Below are 17,265 nucleotides of genomic sequence, written 5' to 3' on the forward strand. Positions count from 1 at the left end.
GGGGTTGCTTGTATGTGGGAGGCCCAGAGAGCTCAAGTCTCTCCGCTCTACCCCTTGTGGCTGTCTGTTTCTTGAGTAGTCATTGGAGAGTGACGCCCAACCACTGCCCCTACTGTCGAGGGCCCTCTGAAACATTGCTGCCCAGCTTAGGGGCTGAGTTCTGGCACTTCTGAGGCTGTAAGCCCTGATCTGGGTTTGTTCTCTTCTGTTCTCACTGCCTTGGCCATGCTGCATGCATGTAGGTGGAAATAGAGAGGACTCTACTTTCTCCCTAGCTGCTCTGTGCAATGGAACTTTCTGCCATGATGGAAGTACTCTGTCTGCACTGTCCAATACGAGAGTCACTAGCCACAGGTGGCTGTTGAGCATTCGAAATGTGGCTGGTACAGTCAAGGAATTGAATGTATGCAATTTTAATTTTAACTAATTTAAACATAAAATGACATTGCCACCTGTGGCTCGGGGCTACCTTATTGACAGTGTAGCTCTGTAAGACTCAGATATGATCTGAGAGGGTCCTGATGTCCTTCTGTCTGCTCCATCTCTCTTTTCTGTCACCCCTATCCCTCCCGTAGGTATCTGCACTCCTAGTGCCTTCCTGACTTCCTCTCCATTTGTAAACCAATTCACGCAAATTGGTGCTTAAAGGGCTACCAGCCTCAGACCATCAAGATGGAGCCAGACAACTCCTTCAGCCAGGTCACCTGAGGCACACCCCACCCCTACCCTTAGAAGGGAAAGGGGCTTAAGAGTCTATCTTCAGTTATAGCAAGGACAGGTGGGGCAGAGACTTCTCTTCCGCATCCCGCAATGAGCTTTGGTGGGTGTGGACAGACCCCAGTGGGTAGCAAGATGGTAACAGCTAAAGAGAGAGGAGAGGAAGCCAACTTGGACCCTAGTAGGGGGGACTCTGAGACGACTGGGGAGCAGCCTTGGCTCAGTAAGAGAGCTGAATAAGTACCCCAAGTAAGGCACCGAGTAAGAGAAAGGACTGAGGAAGTCGAGATCAATTCTGCTTGCCTTTCTTTTCTTGGCCAAACTGTGTGATGTCCTGAATACTCTTCCAGAAAGGATGTGAGATTCCTGCTAAAGGTGGGATTTGGGATCCAGGCTTTACCTCAGTATTTATAGCCCTGGAATATACTGAAAGTCTGATGTATTTTGAACACAGATCATTTCCATACTCTTTGGTAACTGAGACTTTGAGTTACAAGGAACTCAAGCCAGCTTCGCCTGAAAGGGCTGATTCACTATAAGAAAACAGTAATGCCACGCAGAACCCCAGAAAAGGCTTGTCTCCATTCAGCCGTGTAGATGGGATCGTAGAGCAGGGACAGCCTCACGGGGGTCCATGTCACATGTGTACCCTCCAGCAGGAACCCACACTATGTATCATTCACAGCCTCACCCTCAGGAGGAAGATTCCTGCCAGGATGTACTTATTCCTAACGATGGACGGGCTTCATTGTGTGGCTTTGGCAGTTTCCCAGGGCTTCCAGCACTAGAAACAATCTCCACTAGCAGACTAACTCATGTCACACAGGTGAGGCCACCTGCTTCCAGAGAGCAGGGTCTCGGCCACGATTAGAATCTGTCTGCTTCTGGAGCTTTCATAAAACCTCCTCCCCGAACTAGCTTTTGCTCCATTGTAGTTTTAGAGGCCGCCACAGAAAAGCATACCACTGTTATCATTTCGTAAAATGAAAATGTGATCTACGACCATAGAGTGTTTTTAGAATTCTACATTTGCCATCTGTCAAATAAGCTCATCCGTGAAGAAGACCTTGTGGATATAGCCCTTCCTATGACAGCTGTATAACAGCTATGTATGCTTAAGCCCACCTTCCAGAAGGAATAAAAAAATTACACAAATTGCCGGGGAACGATGAAGATTCGAACTATTTACAAGGTGACTAATCAATGTATCCGTTCCCTCATCTATGCCTTCATCATTTGGGTGATATTATCTGAATGCCCTTCGCACCAAGAACAGAGAAGAGAAGATAAACAGAGTCCAGGTAGAAGCAAACCCTAACAGTTTCCCAGCTTGCATGCCCTTATTTGACCCAGGCTGCCCAGGGAATCCTTGCTTCAGAGTCACCACAAATAGTTACCCAGGCTGTGCACTGCACAGGTGTGCTACGGGTCACAGGTGTATGTCCGCCAGAGGGGGCATCTTCTCTAGCATCTTGGTGGTTAGGGTGACTACATACTTTGTTTTGAGACATGGAACACTGACAAGTGTGATGGAGGCTCTGACCCTACTCGGGTTTGGGCAGCAGGTACAAACTGGGATTGTCTGGGCAGGTGAGGATGTTTGGCCTCTCACTGGTGGTGGCTCTGTCTTACCCCATTATTCCTTTGCTCTCTCTCTCTTCTATCTTATTTCAGTGGCCAAATATGTCTCTCCCTTTGCTATTCTCCAGCCTCTTGGGACAGAATGTTCTTCTGCTTCTCCACCAGCCATGGCTCTCTTGAATTCTTAGCACCTCTGACTCTTGTCCAAAGACTGGTGGGAGAGAGACTAGGGGGAGCCAAGTGGGTGGGGCAGACAGAAAGAAACCGGGAGAAGGGTGAGCAGTGTGGTTCTTGTTCATCTGTCTCTCTTTTTAAAAAAGATTTTATTTATTTATTTGAGAGAGACAGACTGAGCAGGGGGAGGGGCAGAGGGAGAAGCAGACACCCCGCTGAGCAGGGAACCAGCCATGGGGCTCCATCCCAGGACCCTGGGACCACAGCCCGAGCCGAAGGCAGACGCTCAACCGACCGAGCCACCCAGGCACCCCTTGTTGATCTCTTTGGAGACCTGATGGTCAGGATGCAACACAGCTCTGGATGGGGGAGCCAAGTAGCCATGGCAGGTATTTTTAGAGTTTTTTTTAAACTGCATTTTTCTTCTTTTCTGTTGCCACTGCCTGTGCTACTCTGTGATTTGCACGTATGGCACAGCCTTGATGCAGGGCGTGCGGTTGTTTCCAACCCTCTCAGCAACCCCGAGAGGAGCGGGGCTGTGCTGGGGGAAGGGAGGGGTTGGCTCGTTCGGCGCTGCACTGTGCTGCCAGGTGTCATACTGACTGTTCCCGAGAAGGTCCCCAAAACTGGAGAGCAGACGTCCCATCCAGCTAATCCCTGGGTGCGATGAGCACAGCCCAGGCCTGCCTCGGAGCAGATTTTTGATCCTTTACTTCTTACTGCCTATCTTTTCATCCTCCTCCAAGTTCATATACGCACACGTGTCCCTTAACAAGCACATACATTTTAGTTCTGTGGCACTTTTCATGGGAAGAAATCGTGTTCGTTTCTTGCCGTTTGTCCTTGTCTAGCCCAAATGATTGAAAGTCTCCCAAGCAGCTGATGTTCAGTTCGGACAGCATAGTCTCTCTAATCTCTGGATCGCTTTGGATCCCTGCCAGGGGACCCACTGTCACCAGTGAGTACCGTCCCTGGGAAGGAGGGCTCACCTCACCTCAGGAGAGCATTACTGGTCGGGCACACTAGCAGGGCTGGCACTCGAGGCTCCTGCGTGTTACGAACCATGTGGGAAGCTATGTAAATGGTCCCCAGATTTCTACAGCTTAATCCCATAATAACCCCATGGCTACGTTTGCAGAGACAGTCTCCACGAAGGCACTCCCATATCCCAGCTCTCAATACAGAGCCAGCTTTTTGGTGGATAGACAAGAGACAACAGGGATAAAACACCAAGATAGCTTTTAAACAATCCACTGAGATGATGAATATAGTCTGAAAATAAGACTTGATGGTCAGATCTCTTTTTGTGTTTATTTAAGCTAATGACGTGTAGTTTATTCTAAAAATGTGACGAACGATTCAAGTCGGCTTAATGAGCTCTGTTCCTTCCTGTCAATATCATCCCGCTCAGGGACAACGTGTGCAAGTGTGGCTATGCCCAGAGCCAGCACATAGAAGGCACCCAGACCAACCCAAACGAGAAATGGAGTTACAAGAAACACACCAAAGAATTTCCAACCGATGCCTTTGGGGACATTCAGTTTGAGACTCTGGGGAAGAAAGGGAAGGTGAGCAAAGGTTTTCTACTCCAGCTGATTCATATACTCACACAGCCCGGACTACCCCGAGCTACCTTGAATGGGCTCCTCGTGTGGAGGCAGGAGAGATGGGTAGTCAATGCAAAAACTATGGCACAAAAGATAAACCTTGTAAACGTCAAAAAGCTGTGATTAGATTCCGTGCAGCTGGAAAACTTAGCTCAGGACCGGCTGCCTCTCAGAGGCCTTTCCCTGAGTGCACAGCAGGCGCCTACATCTGCGCTGACCCCCTCTGCTACAAAAGGCCCGTGAACATCTTTGTGCATTGTCCCGTATACTTTAGCGTACGGCCTTCTTGAGAATACAGATGGCCCTGAAGAAGGTGACATTTCCCTCTACGCACCTACATTTCAGGCTTGTCCACCGGGTGTTACAACAAGGTTTAGTGACTGGGAAGTGGTATCCTCAGATGCGCCGGGGTCTTCTGTCTCCGTGGCAGCCCCATCCCCAGGCAGCTGGAAGCCTGGGCCTATACTCCTCGCATCCCCAAGCCCTGTGCTGGCAGCCCCAGAAGGTGGCCCACTGCTGTCTCTTGCCAGGGCCCCTGCCCTAGGACGGGCCACCACCAGCTCTTGCCTGCCCACAGCTCCCCTACCTGAGTCTTGGCCCTCGGTCTGCAGTCAGCCCTGGCGCCGGAGGGCTCCTAACGTGGAATCCCATCCCGTTTCTACTCTGCTTCAAACACCTCACAGGTGCCCCACGGCCTTTAGGATAAATTCCCGAGTTCTCCAGCTGGGTGGGATGGCCTGTCGGTGGCACCCCTCTCCCCTCCCCCAGCCTGCTGCTTTCCTTCCATGACCGGTGGGGACCCGCCTTAGCTGCTGGCCCAGGCGTCTCGCCCCTCCCACAGGAGCAGGTGTTGGGAGGACAGGTGCCGACCCTGACACTTTCCCTCTTCCCCGCAGTATATCCGCTTGTCCTGTGACACGGACGCGGAGACCCTCTATGAGCTGCTGACGCAGCACTGGCACCTGAAAACGCCGAACCTTGTCATTTCTGTGACCGGAGGCGCCAAGAACTTCGCCCTGAAGCCGCGCATGCGCAAGATCTTCAGCCGCCTCATCTACATCGCGCAGTCCAAAGGTGCAGGGACAGGGTCCTGCGGGGCGGGGACACTGGGCCTCGTCGTCGTCTTCGGAGACGGAACCAAGTCCCCAAATGCAGTTCATGCGCACAATCTAGACGCTCTAAAAGTACACGACTAATCACGATCTATTTAAAAGCAAGGTGCTTGAATGAATGGACACACGGGGAGTTCTGGCTGGTGGTGGTGGTGGCTGGGGGAGGGGTCACAAGGTAAAATCAGCGTCAAGGTGCTTCCTTGTGGGTACTTTCGTTTCCTTGAATCGTCTAAGGTTTTCATTGTGTGGTTTCTGCATATAAAATTTTACCCAGAAAATACTCGGGCGAATCGAAAAGGAAAGTTTCATTTCTTTGCTCTTTAATTTTGAGATCAATGATGTGCCTTTGGAAAGAGCGATAATGCTTGGCAGATTGTAAGCTCCAGCTAAGTGATTGACTGAGATCAAGACGAGTAACTGTGGCTTTGTTACTGGAAATATTCAGCTTACTGCTGCCTTTCTTTTAAATTGTTATTATGAAAAATGTCAAACCTACAGAGGAGGTGAAAGAACCATATAATGCCCATCTGTACACTCTTCACTCAGAATCACAGATTATTAACATTTTCCCACACCTGTCTTATTGTGTTCCCAAAACAGTCACATGTTATGATTTTTAAGGACTCATTTGAGAATGAATTGCAGGCATCGGGACCCTTGGCCCATAAGTATGTCAGCATGAATCTCTCAAGAACGGGGCTGTTCTCTCACATACTCCAGTACAATTTTCAAGCCTGAGCAAGTTAGGACCAATGCTGTTATCTAAAAAACAGTCCATATTTTAATTTTGCTAATTATTCCAACGTCGTCCTTTTAAGCAAAACAAAAACAAAACAAAAGCCCAAACAAAACAAAACCCCAAACAAAAAAACACCCCCCCAAAACCAAAAAACAAACAACCCACCCCTTTTTTTCTTCAGTGGACTCCATTGAATTTAGCTTTTCATGTCATAGCAAACTAAAAAGCTTTTTTTCATCTGGGCTTGCTCTGTGGAGTTTCTTGGTCTTTTAGGACACTTTGAAGAATACAGACAAATTGTTTTTGCAGACTGTCCCTTCATTTGAGTTGATGTTTACTTACGACTAGGTTCAGCTTATCAAAGCCTAATATTTTAAGCACTTCATTAAGAAAAACGCACATGTCTTATTTTAGGTAAGAGTTTTCTTTTAATGTCAAGAAGCCTGGATGTTGTTCCCATTTATTCTCCATTTCCTGACCCACCAGAGGGAGCGCGGTAGGCGGTTACTTTGTTATACAACTGAGCTGCTCGGCTTCTTTACTACGAAATCCTGAACACACATCGTTCATTCAGAATACTTACTAAATGCCTACTGTGTGTCAGGAGTTGTTTTCAGTGCTCGGAGTATCACAGAACAAGACGGATAAAAGTCCCTGCAGACAGATGGAGGGAGGGGCTAGCGCAGGATCTTAACAGTCTCATGTCCTCGGCGTTGGCTTCACTTCCCCCTGCCTGGTGTGAAACGGGGACGTTGACAATTACAATCTGGAGAAAGGAGACCGGCTGCTGAGGGTCTGCAATTCATGCCCTGTGAGAAATGGTTGCAGGAATCGGGTAGGACCACATTGCATTTACCTTAAAATACTGGAAGGACTTTTATCTAGGAGATGACTAAACTCATTCGTTATCGCTGAAGACAGTGGTACAGTTACAGAATGGAGACAAATAGCGAACAAAGGGACTTTCTAACAACCCGGGGAGAGGGCTGCCCGGAGACTCTCGAGCCTTCCATCACCAGAGCTCATCTAGACACGCCAGGGACCATCCTCGGGCTGGACGCCGGCCTGCGTTGTGCATTAGATCAGGGTCGCTTCCAACTTTCGACTCTATTATTACGCTAAATAATATTTTATAACTATTTTCTTTACTTCATTTCTGAAAAAAATGTGCAAAGCCCTTGACATTGTGAAGATCATCAGATATACACCTTAAATATCGGTGTGCAAACGTGTGTAATTATGAAGTAAAGCTACACTGGAGGCACCAGGGTCATGGCAGCGGGGTAGGGGGCTGGCAGCGGAGGGCTCTGCTTTTCATGGCGACACCGCCTTAGCTTGCCCGCAAGCTAGCGCCCGGCGCTTATCATCCATAGCAAGATTTACCTGCAAGGCTGGTTAAGGATGCAGATTCCCTGGCTTCACCCCCTGGAGGATCTGATGACTTAGATCGAGAGTGGGGCCCAGAATCTGTATCTTTTTTAAACCAACATCTCTTAGAAATGCCTCCAAAGAGCCTCTTCTTTCTCTTTATAGCATCCATGGCAAGGCCCGTGGTAAGGTGTGCCTGGCAGTGCTGCGTCCTGGTGCTCACACGGTGGGGGCTTCTTCAGGGGTCTGTGAGCACAGGACAGGAGCCTTACTCAGAACCAGCTGAGCATTCGCTCTCCTCCCTCATTGACAGGTGCCTGGATTCTCACCGGAGGCACCCATTATGGCCTGATGAAGTACATCGGGGAGGTGGTGAGAGACAACACCATCAGCAGGAATTCAGAGGAGAACATCGTAGCCATTGGCATAGCGGCTTGGGGCATGGTCTCCAACAGGGACACCCTCGTCAGGAATTGTGATGCTGAGGTAGGGGACAGGAGGAGGGATGGGGCAGGAGGGGGTCTGCGAGGTCACGTGGGAGACAGACCAGGGCATGGGGCTCTGGCCTGAACACTGTGGCTCTGTGATGGAGCCGGCTCATGGGGAAGTTGACCTTTTGTGCCCCTTTCACATTTTTGAGGTGTATAAGGGACAGAGGAGAGTGGGGAGACATTTCCAAGCATCCCCCCCGGGGGGGCAGCAGGATGGGGGTGGGAGGAGGAGGGCTTTGCAGAGAGAGTAGACTAGGCGTGAGGAGCTTTTCTAGCTATATAGTCTAGAGCAAGTTCTCTCAGTTTTTATAATGATAACCTTTTATTATCATGGGATGGATTAATGAACGCAGAGTGAACGGCGGCTTTTATTGTTGTTTCTAGATACTCAGTCAGGGATGGCAAAACCCTCTCCCACCAAATGCCAAGTCCAGGGCTGAGAAGGGCCTGGGGTAAGATTCTGAGGACAGTGGCAGGCTGAGTGGGAAAGAATGCAGTGTTTGTCTCTTAGCCATGTTTGTCCTGGGCATTGGCTTAGTGTTGCCTAGTCACCGTTGCTGTGGTGGACCCATTCCATATATGAATGCATAAAATCACCAGAGCAACCCTGTAAAGTAGGTACTTTCCCCCCTGGATTGGAGCAGCAACAACAAAAGACTTCAGTATTTCCCGGGTGGCATCCTCTAGCAACAAGTAAAACGTGAAATGAATATGTAAAGATTAAATAAAGAGTTCCAAACACTTGGAAATTAAGAAAGAAACAAATGAACAACAGCTTGTTAAATAACTATTGGGTCAAAAATGAATTTTCAAAAATATCATTGCAGATCACTTAGAAAGCAATGGAAAGGAAAACCTTATTATGTTAGGACTGACAATATATGGCCAAAGCTGCACTCAGAGTGAAGTGCATAGTCCGATACCTTTATTAGCAAAAATCAAGAAAATAATGCAATAATAATATCTAACATTATTTAATCTTCACAACAATGAAGTTAACAGTGAGTTAAGTGCTATTATTACCTTCTCATTACAGATGAGAAAACTAAGTCATAGAGAAAGTAAAAAGCTTTCTTTATTCACATGGCTAGTAAGTGGCAGAGCCACAGTTCACGGTCTTTTAACCGCCACTTTTAACCACCCTCAAATTAATAGGTTTGAAAAATAGCACCACTAACAACACTCGAGAAGGAGGAAAAGAATTATAGTCCATCGGAAATAAATTAATTAGAAAATAAAAAAGAGAAAGAATAGAAATATTCTTTGTTCTCTGAAATCATTTTAACAATTTAATTAAGGAATAAATAGAACTAAGAAACCAAATATAATAATAAATATTGAGAAAAATTGTACAGATGCGACATATAACTGGATGTCAATAAATTTGAAAAGCTCATGGAAATGTATTTTTTTCTGTAAAACTATAATTTCCAAAAGCTGATTCAACAAGGAGAATTAGAAAATCCTATCAGAAGAATTATCAGTGAATGAGCTTAAAGGGAAATAAAAGTCTTCAAAATTGCTCTGGGCTGGATGATTTCACCCAGAAAATTTTTTGAAAGTCGAAGTGTTAATTTAAAAATGTCTGTAGTCTCCAACACATACAGAAGCATGAGATCCTTATAGATTTGCTACAGAAAGAACAAATCTTCACCCTTTCTGGAAAACCATTTCAAAATTTGTATCAAGTGCATGAAGACTGTTTATACCATACTTATAAATATATCACTAGAGAATTTAATATTTAGACAAACATTATTAAAGCCTTTCTGATAATATTGAGAACCAACATAAGCGTAAATATCTAGTAATATCAGTAACGGAGGGACCTTCAGGTAGACCACTGTATAAACGTGAAGGAAAATTGTGCAAAGTAATATTTCCAAAGATTTTCTGATAGTATGAAAAACATTTGCAGTTTCAAATAGAAAATTATGAAAACTACCTAAAGTCATCTACTTGCCTAGGAAAGACATAAGTCCACTAAAATCTTGGTGGTGACGATCATTGAGTTATGGAATTAAGCATGATTTTAATTTTTCTTGTACTTTTCTGCATTTTCCATGTTTCCTACAATGAGTATGTATTATTTTTTAGATATCCAAATTATAGCACTGGTTTTTATTCCTTTTATGTGTCTGTCGATGATAATCCCTAGTGACTTAGTAGTTTCATAGCAAATCCATATGATCTTGTGGTCAACTTCTTTGTTTCTTTTCTGTCTTCCCTGGAAAATAGTGCTTGGTCTTTTGCATAAGTTGAACCCAGTAATTGTTCACAGTAACTTTGTCGACCATATCTTCCCAGGTGGTTTCTATTCATGGCTTCATTACAAACCCCACTCTAGTAGATAGCCTCCTGCACGACCCAGATTTAGCTGGCCTGGAACAATACCAGGTTTCACAAACACTGAAGTTTTATTCATCTGGATTCAGGGCTACACTGTCAAAAGTATTGTTGTATTACATATGCACCCAAAAAAAGAGTTCATGCCTCTCCTTATTCTTGTTATTAAACTTTAAAATCCCTTTGTAGGGGCGCCTGGGTGGCACAGCGGTTAAGCGTCTGCCTTCGGCTCAGGGCGTGATCCCGGCGTTGTGGGATCGAGCCCCACATCAGGCTCCTCCGCTATGAGCCTGCTTCTTCCTCTCCCACTCCCCCTGCTTGTGTTCCCTCTCTCGCTGGCTGTCTCTATCTCTGTTGAATGAATAAATAAAATCTTAAAAAAAAATAAAATAAAATCCCTTTGTCAAAGTATAAGCACAAAGGCAAACCACAAAGGAAAACAACACAATAAAATTTCACATTCACTGGGTGGGATCATGTAAAAACCTATAAACTGATGCAGGAAAATTGAAATTTTTGTAATATCAAGTCTTCTTCCAGTGATAGGATATGTCTCTCAATTTATGCAAGTCTGTGTCATTGAGGAAAATTTTGCAGTTTTCCTCTTAGGACCTACATATTTCTTCTTGATGTCATTTCCAGAGATTATGTATTTTTGTTATTATTGTGAATAGGGTCTTTATTCAATGTAATTTTGGAAGCGATTTTTATGTAAAAAGGGATTTATTTGTTGTTTTGAATCATATGTTTTATGAATTCTTTTTTTTGGTTTGTTTGTTCTAATAGATTTTCAGTAGATTCACTGGGTATTCTGTTTGCAACCGTATCACTGATAAATAGTGTTACTTTTGAACATAACTCGTCCATTTAATTATACCTTGCATTTTTTGCTTATCTTGATGCCTGGGCTAAAATGTCCATAGTCATGTTAAATAACAGTGACGATAACAGGTATCCCAACAGGCATCCAAAATACCTGGTATCATAGTGGTGGGAACGAGACTAGTATTTTCACTATGAATAGGATTTGGTGAAAGCTTCCATAAACATATATTTTAAGAAAGTACCATAAGGCATCATCCTTTTATTTTTAGTTTATAATTTTTTAAATCAAGAATGAACATTGAGTACCAAATGTCTTTTTGCATCTGTTGGGTTGCTATTTTTTTCTCTTTAAATCATAATCTAATGGGCTGAGTTCTGGAAACAATGCTAATTATTCCTTAATAATCCTACTGGGTTTAATTAGCCAATGTTAGGGATTTTATATCCTCATTCATGAGAGAGTATGGTCCTTGGCTTTTCCTTTTGTGATTCTTTCCTTGTTAAGGTTTTGGAATTCGTGTTGTGCCCTGGAAGAGTGTAAATGCAATAGGATTGTTCCAGGAAAGTTTGTGGGGCTCCTCTGTAATTGTCTGGATGCCTGCCCTGCCAATATTATCCTATCCATCATTTCCAGGACTCTCCCGATTAGAGCTCCTGGCTCGGCGAGGACCACTTTGAGAAGAGAACTGTAACATTTGAATTTCTTTTTTCATTCTTCCTTTGTTCTGATTGAATATATATGCCATCAATAGAGTCAGCAACCTTCCTGTCCTCATTGAATTTTCAACTTCACTTGTATTCTTAGAATTCAGATTGAACATCTTTTAATGCAGTCCTAATACTCCAAGAACTAAACACCTTTGAATGGGACATGGGGTCAGGAGCTCCCTTGTTTATGCTCCCCCAGCTGTTGTTTATTCTATGGTATTAAGTATTAAGACAAAATATCTGTTTAATTGTTTCTTTTTCTGGTCCTGTAAGTATGGGCTTCTAAAAGGCAAAGACCCCATCTTGTTCATTTTCTTATTCATAGACCCTGGCAAAGGTCTTGGCGTATGATAGATTCCAGACAAATATATGTGTGTCTGTATCAATGCCTACCTGTATCCAGACACACACACGCACACATATGTCTACGTATGTATGTGTATGTGTACAAAAATACATGCACACACACATATATGTGTATGTGTCTGGATACACACACATACACACATAAAAACACATACACACACACTTCCTTGAATGCTATCAGTTTCAATGAATGTATACAAATGAGCACAGGGCAATGGAATAAGAACTGAATTGGGAATCTAATCCTTACTCAGTCACTGGCCATTTATGTGACAATGGGCAAGCGACCCAACCATTTCGAACCTTCATTTCTTCATATTTAAAATGAAGTCCTGCACTATAAGATCTCTAAGACCCTTCTGAACTTAGGACTCTGGGACAAGGCATCAATCTAGTTGAACCTGGAGGGTTAGCCTTAATATTAACATATAAAAATGTTATGCACGTTGGCCAACAAATAAATCTTGAAGACAAGATTCTCTGTCCTTTTCAGGGATATTTTTCAGCTCAGTACATAATGGATGACTTCAAGAGAGACCCTCTGTATATCCTGGACAACAATCACACCCATTTGCTCCTTGTGGACAACGGCTGCCACGGACATCCTACAGTTGAAGCGAAACTCCGGAATCAGCTGGAGAAGTACATCTCCGAGCGCACTATTCAAGGTCAGGATTTAGGACGTGGATCTTAGACAGACGTGGTATGAAGAGCGGCAGCAGCAGGACCAACCACAGTAGCCACCAATCATTGAGTGAAGCATGGAGAACCCACCCAGTTAGGTGTCCTGTTGCCAAAGACGAGCTGTTATTTCTCTTCTTTCTTTGGCATCCTAGGAGTGTGTCTGCCAAGGTTCCCGCGCGTGCCCTCAACGTGCTGGGGCATGGACGCTGCCTTGTCACACTCTGGTTTGTTAGGGTAGAAAACCTGCTGTCCCTTCTTCTGCTAGACAATATTTAAGAACAAATAAAACTCATAATGGCAAATCTGCGCTTATGAGGCCACGCAGTTACTTAGGGTAAAAACGATAAAAACCAACCCGTTAGCTCAACTGTTGGATGGGTTACTTGTTTGAATCTGGGCTATTTCTACATATTAGAACCACCTAAAACATAAGTTTCAAGGGAAGAATGCAGTCATCGAGTGAAAGCCTTTATTTGCCATGGGGAGTGACAAATTCTCTCTCTCTTACCACTGCTGAAGCGTTGGTGTTGAGATATGTCCTGTGATGGAACCGGAGTATCTCACCATGTAGAGACGGCCTCCAGAACAGGGACATTTTGGAGATGTTTTCAACCTTTTTCCTTTTTCAGCGGGACATACATGAAGGAAGACATTTATATATGTACTACTCTTTCTTCAGAGAACGCATAGTTATGCAAATTTTTCACCCACTCAAGAAAGCATAGGATTATGCAAATTAGCGAGAGTGTATTATTATAAGGATAAACTTGAACCTGGCTTAATATATATTAGCAAAAGTAAATCATTCACAAACTTAAGCATTTTAAATATCAGTAACAAATCGCAACATGGCCTGTGTCGTACTGGTTTGGGGTGCAGAGACACATCTGTCATGATCAACAGGGAGATAGTCCAGTCTGAGATCTGCAGCCATCACCCCACACCCTGGGCTCATGGAGCAGAAGCTCCTGGTCTGCTTCTTTTTGAAGTAGGTGAGTATTTCTAATGAGCCCAGAGTAAGTTTTACATTTTACGCCTTACAGATTCCAACTATGGTGGCAAGATCCCCATTGTGTGTTTTGCCCAAGGAGGTGGCAAAGAGACTTTGAAGGTAAGTCTCGGTTTGGTTTTCTAGAAAACTGATCAACAAACTAACCCAGCAAATTTACATTTTCAGGGCTTTGGATCTCATGTAATCTGACTAATTTCTTTTACTACAGCAAGTAGGTAGTAGTATTTTCACCACACAATGCTCCCTAACAGTCCAGAGGAGACTTCGGAAGAACGTGAATAGCTGGTATACCTAATGTTGGCTTTGGCCATCAGCTCACCAAAGAGAAGGGTTGACATTAACTCCTAAGACTTATGGATCACAACCAGCATATATATTGGAAAACCACGGCCACCCCATCGGCATGGAGACAAGCTGTGATCAAGCACAGACAGGCTACCCCCAAATTGGGTTCCCAGACCACCTAAGGCCCATCCATGTGCTTACCGGGCCTGCAAGGACTCCACCCGTAAGAAGGAACCCCGAGCCCTAACTGACTCTGGGATTACAGACAGCTTTCTGGACGGTCTGCCCCTGCAGTGTTGAGCAGTGGAGCAAGAATTCTGTTTCCCACCCCCTCCGTGTTACTCGGATGTTTCTGAGTTCCTCTCATCAGCAGCCAGGCTTCTGCCTTACCTTTTAGAAAGCATCTGTGTGATTGCGTACTTACCAGTATTTGAAGGCGTGTGTGTCATGTTAAAGATCTCACTGTTTTAGCAGTAGGGTTTCACAAGAAAGTGATTTTTAACTCCTCCTTTTAACTAATGTCCATGTTGATTTGCCTACCCTTTTGTCTCCCCTATCCTGTGTGGACACCAGGATTCTGGATCCTTTCCCCTCCCTCCCAGAGTCTCCCCCTGGAGTTACAAGTGATTCCCGGTGAAGTTATTTGGAATCGTAATCCAGCACTTTGATTATTCATTTATATAACAATGGCCTTTTCATTCATTCATGCATTCATTCACTCACTCACTCACTCACTCACTCACACGTATTTATTGAGCCCCTGCTGTGAGATCTGCTGAGACCATTATTAAATGAAAGTTTTCAGGGAAAGACTTTTCAGGGAAAAATTAAAGATTTTTTTGAAATTGTTAGTACGTGAATGCTTGAAGAGCAGAAGAGGAAGAGAGGAAGAGAGACGGGGAGAAAGGAATTGAAAGATGGTAATGTTTACTAGCTCTCTTTCAAATTTTAGATTTGGAATTCTTTGATTTCCAGAGAACCACTGCGGGCCCAGGCACTGCCATTGTGTGGCATTTTCCCCAGATGCCTGTGTGGCTGGTAACCACGCCCAGGACAGGGGACAGGAGAGAGGAGGGACAGCTCCCTGTCTGGTCACCCTACTCCGGCCCCAGCATGTGGACCCCCGTCCGCGGGGCAGGCAGTGGGGAGCAGAGCTGGAAACACACTCCTCCGCCCTCCAGGATGAAGCACCACATGCTCTATGCGCAACGTGTTCTCAGGAAGGCGTTCAGTCTTCGCTAAAGGCAGGGGCTCCACAGTTTCTTCTGTGCATATGGATAACCGTATCTTGCTGTCAAGTGATTTACAATTCTTAAGACCTATAATAGCCTCTGCGGTTTTTATAAAGTAAATAATAAAAGTATGGTGTGTATCGATCTGGGAAACAATTTGGAATGATAGATTTTGTATATAGAGGTATTTTAAGCACTTATTTCTGGAGAACTTAAGCGCATCACACATGTCCTTATTTTGGGAATTGGTATTAGCACAGGATATAATACAACTGGCTTTTGCTGCTCATTCATCGACAGTTGCAAACATTTGGTTTTCTTCTGATTGAAATAAAACCCCAAAGGAAAAAATGCAGAGATGTGTCAGGGTGTCTGGTTGGCCAGCGTGGTTCCGAACACGTTCCGTCAATCATCAGTGTGTCTTCCGTCTGGCCAGCTCTGTCTCTCCTCTCCCAGGCCATCAACACCTCCATCAAAAGTAAAATCCCCTGTGTGGTCGTGGAAGGTTCAGGGCAGATTGCGGACGTGATTGCGAGCCTGGTGGAGGTGGAGGACGCCCTGACATCATCCGTGGTCAAGGAGAAGCTGGTACGCTTCTTACCCCGCACGGTGTCCCGGCTGCCTGAGGAAGAGACTGAGAGTTGGATCAAATGGGTGAGCTGTAGGGGGCTTCTGGGGCTGAGAAGAGAGCAGCCAAGTTCATGGGGAGGGAGGATGCCTTAAGTGCCCAAATACACTAGAGTTGCTGCTGTTTTATACATGCTCCGTGACACCGAAGCGACTCTCTGGCCCAAACCAAGTTTCTTGCTGGACAATGAAGCTTACGTGAGTTAAATAAGTCGCCAGGTCTCCATACCTGGCAAGGGGTAGCATTCAGGTTCAGACTCAGGTCTGTTTGCAAAGCTGGTAATCCTTTTACGCCATGACTTCAACAACCATTTAGCTTCTCAGTTTTGTGTGTGTCCGTGGAGCAGAGGAAAGAAATCCCTGGTAATGATGTTTCAGAACTGCAGATACTAAACAGTCTACACCCATCGGAGAAGTTGTTATGGCAGAATAATTGCCTTTCTAAATGAACTGGCATGATTCAATTCAGAACTTCTCACCTTTCTCATCAGATCATGTAAGAAACGTGGACTTTTCAGAATCTCTATTACACTTCTTCTGGCTAAGCCTGTAGAACTATTTTGACATAGTACCATGGCTTCTAACTATTGTTTTGTGACTGCTGTTGACTTGAGCTCATTTCCATTTCTTGACTGCTCAGTTCATTAGAAAGCCCACATTAATATCAGTGGGTGCATTCACATCAGCTCATTCCAGAATGGCCTTCAATGTTTGGATATTTTTAGGAGTATGTGCTGCCACTTGGGAATTTTTCCATAAAGGAAATAACAGGCTTTGGACAATGATAGAGTTATTTTTTTAAAAGATTTTATGTATTTGACAGAGAGAGACAGCGGGAGAGGGAACACAAGCAGGGGGAGTGGGAGAGGGAGAAGCAGGCTTCCCACTGAGCAGGGAGCCTGACGTGGGGCTCGATCCCAGGACCCTGGGATCATGAACTGAGCCAAAGGCAGACGCTTAATGACTGAGCCACCCAGGTGCCCCAGTGATAGAGTCATTTTAGTCATAGAGCCCATTTCGTTATGAAAGGTCAAGGTTGAATTTAGCATAAAAAATACTCTTTAACTAGACTGACATTTTGGCAGTATTTAGTTGTGAAAGCACCTCAAAAAGTCCAGTGCGGCAGATGGCGGCCCTGGTATGTGGAGGTAGTCTTGTTCATGGTAGCCCCTGCCATTGTTTAAGACACGCCGAGATGAACCAAATCCTTGTAAATCATGAGAAAAATCAACCCAGCCTTCTAGGCTGCCCGGTTCTCTGTGGTAAATTAACACACAGTGGGACCCTACTGGTCTTATTTAACTTCAGATAAATGGACGGTTAGCCGATAATCCTGGTGAGGTGCAGTGGGGTCGAGGTGATTGGAAAGCAAGTCCTTTCTGGATTAAGCC

General features: G+C 44.9%; 1 protein-coding gene across 1 annotated transcript in view; it reads left to right on the forward strand.

The window, feature by feature from the left end:
- TRPM8 (transient receptor potential cation channel subfamily M member 8) overlaps positions 1–17,265 on the forward strand; it is a 77,383-nt gene that overhangs the window by 6,679 nt on the left and 53,439 nt on the right. The window contains exons 3-8 of the mRNA XM_026491642.3: positions 3,884–4,040; positions 4,976–5,153; positions 7,612–7,784; positions 12,528–12,702; positions 13,762–13,829; positions 15,704–15,901. Of these exons, the coding sequence (XP_026347427.1) occupies positions 3,884–4,040; positions 4,976–5,153; positions 7,612–7,784; positions 12,528–12,702; positions 13,762–13,829; positions 15,704–15,901 (949 nt within the window). The remainder of the gene's footprint in view (positions 1–3,883; positions 4,041–4,975; positions 5,154–7,611; positions 7,785–12,527; positions 12,703–13,761; positions 13,830–15,703; positions 15,902–17,265) is intronic.

The sequence above is a fragment of the Ursus arctos genome, unplaced genomic scaffold (genome assembly GCF_023065955.2).
Source record: "Ursus arctos isolate Adak ecotype North America unplaced genomic scaffold, UrsArc2.0 scaffold_1, whole genome shotgun sequence".
In the NCBI taxonomy this organism is placed as follows: Eukaryota; Metazoa; Chordata; class Mammalia; order Carnivora; family Ursidae; genus Ursus; species Ursus arctos.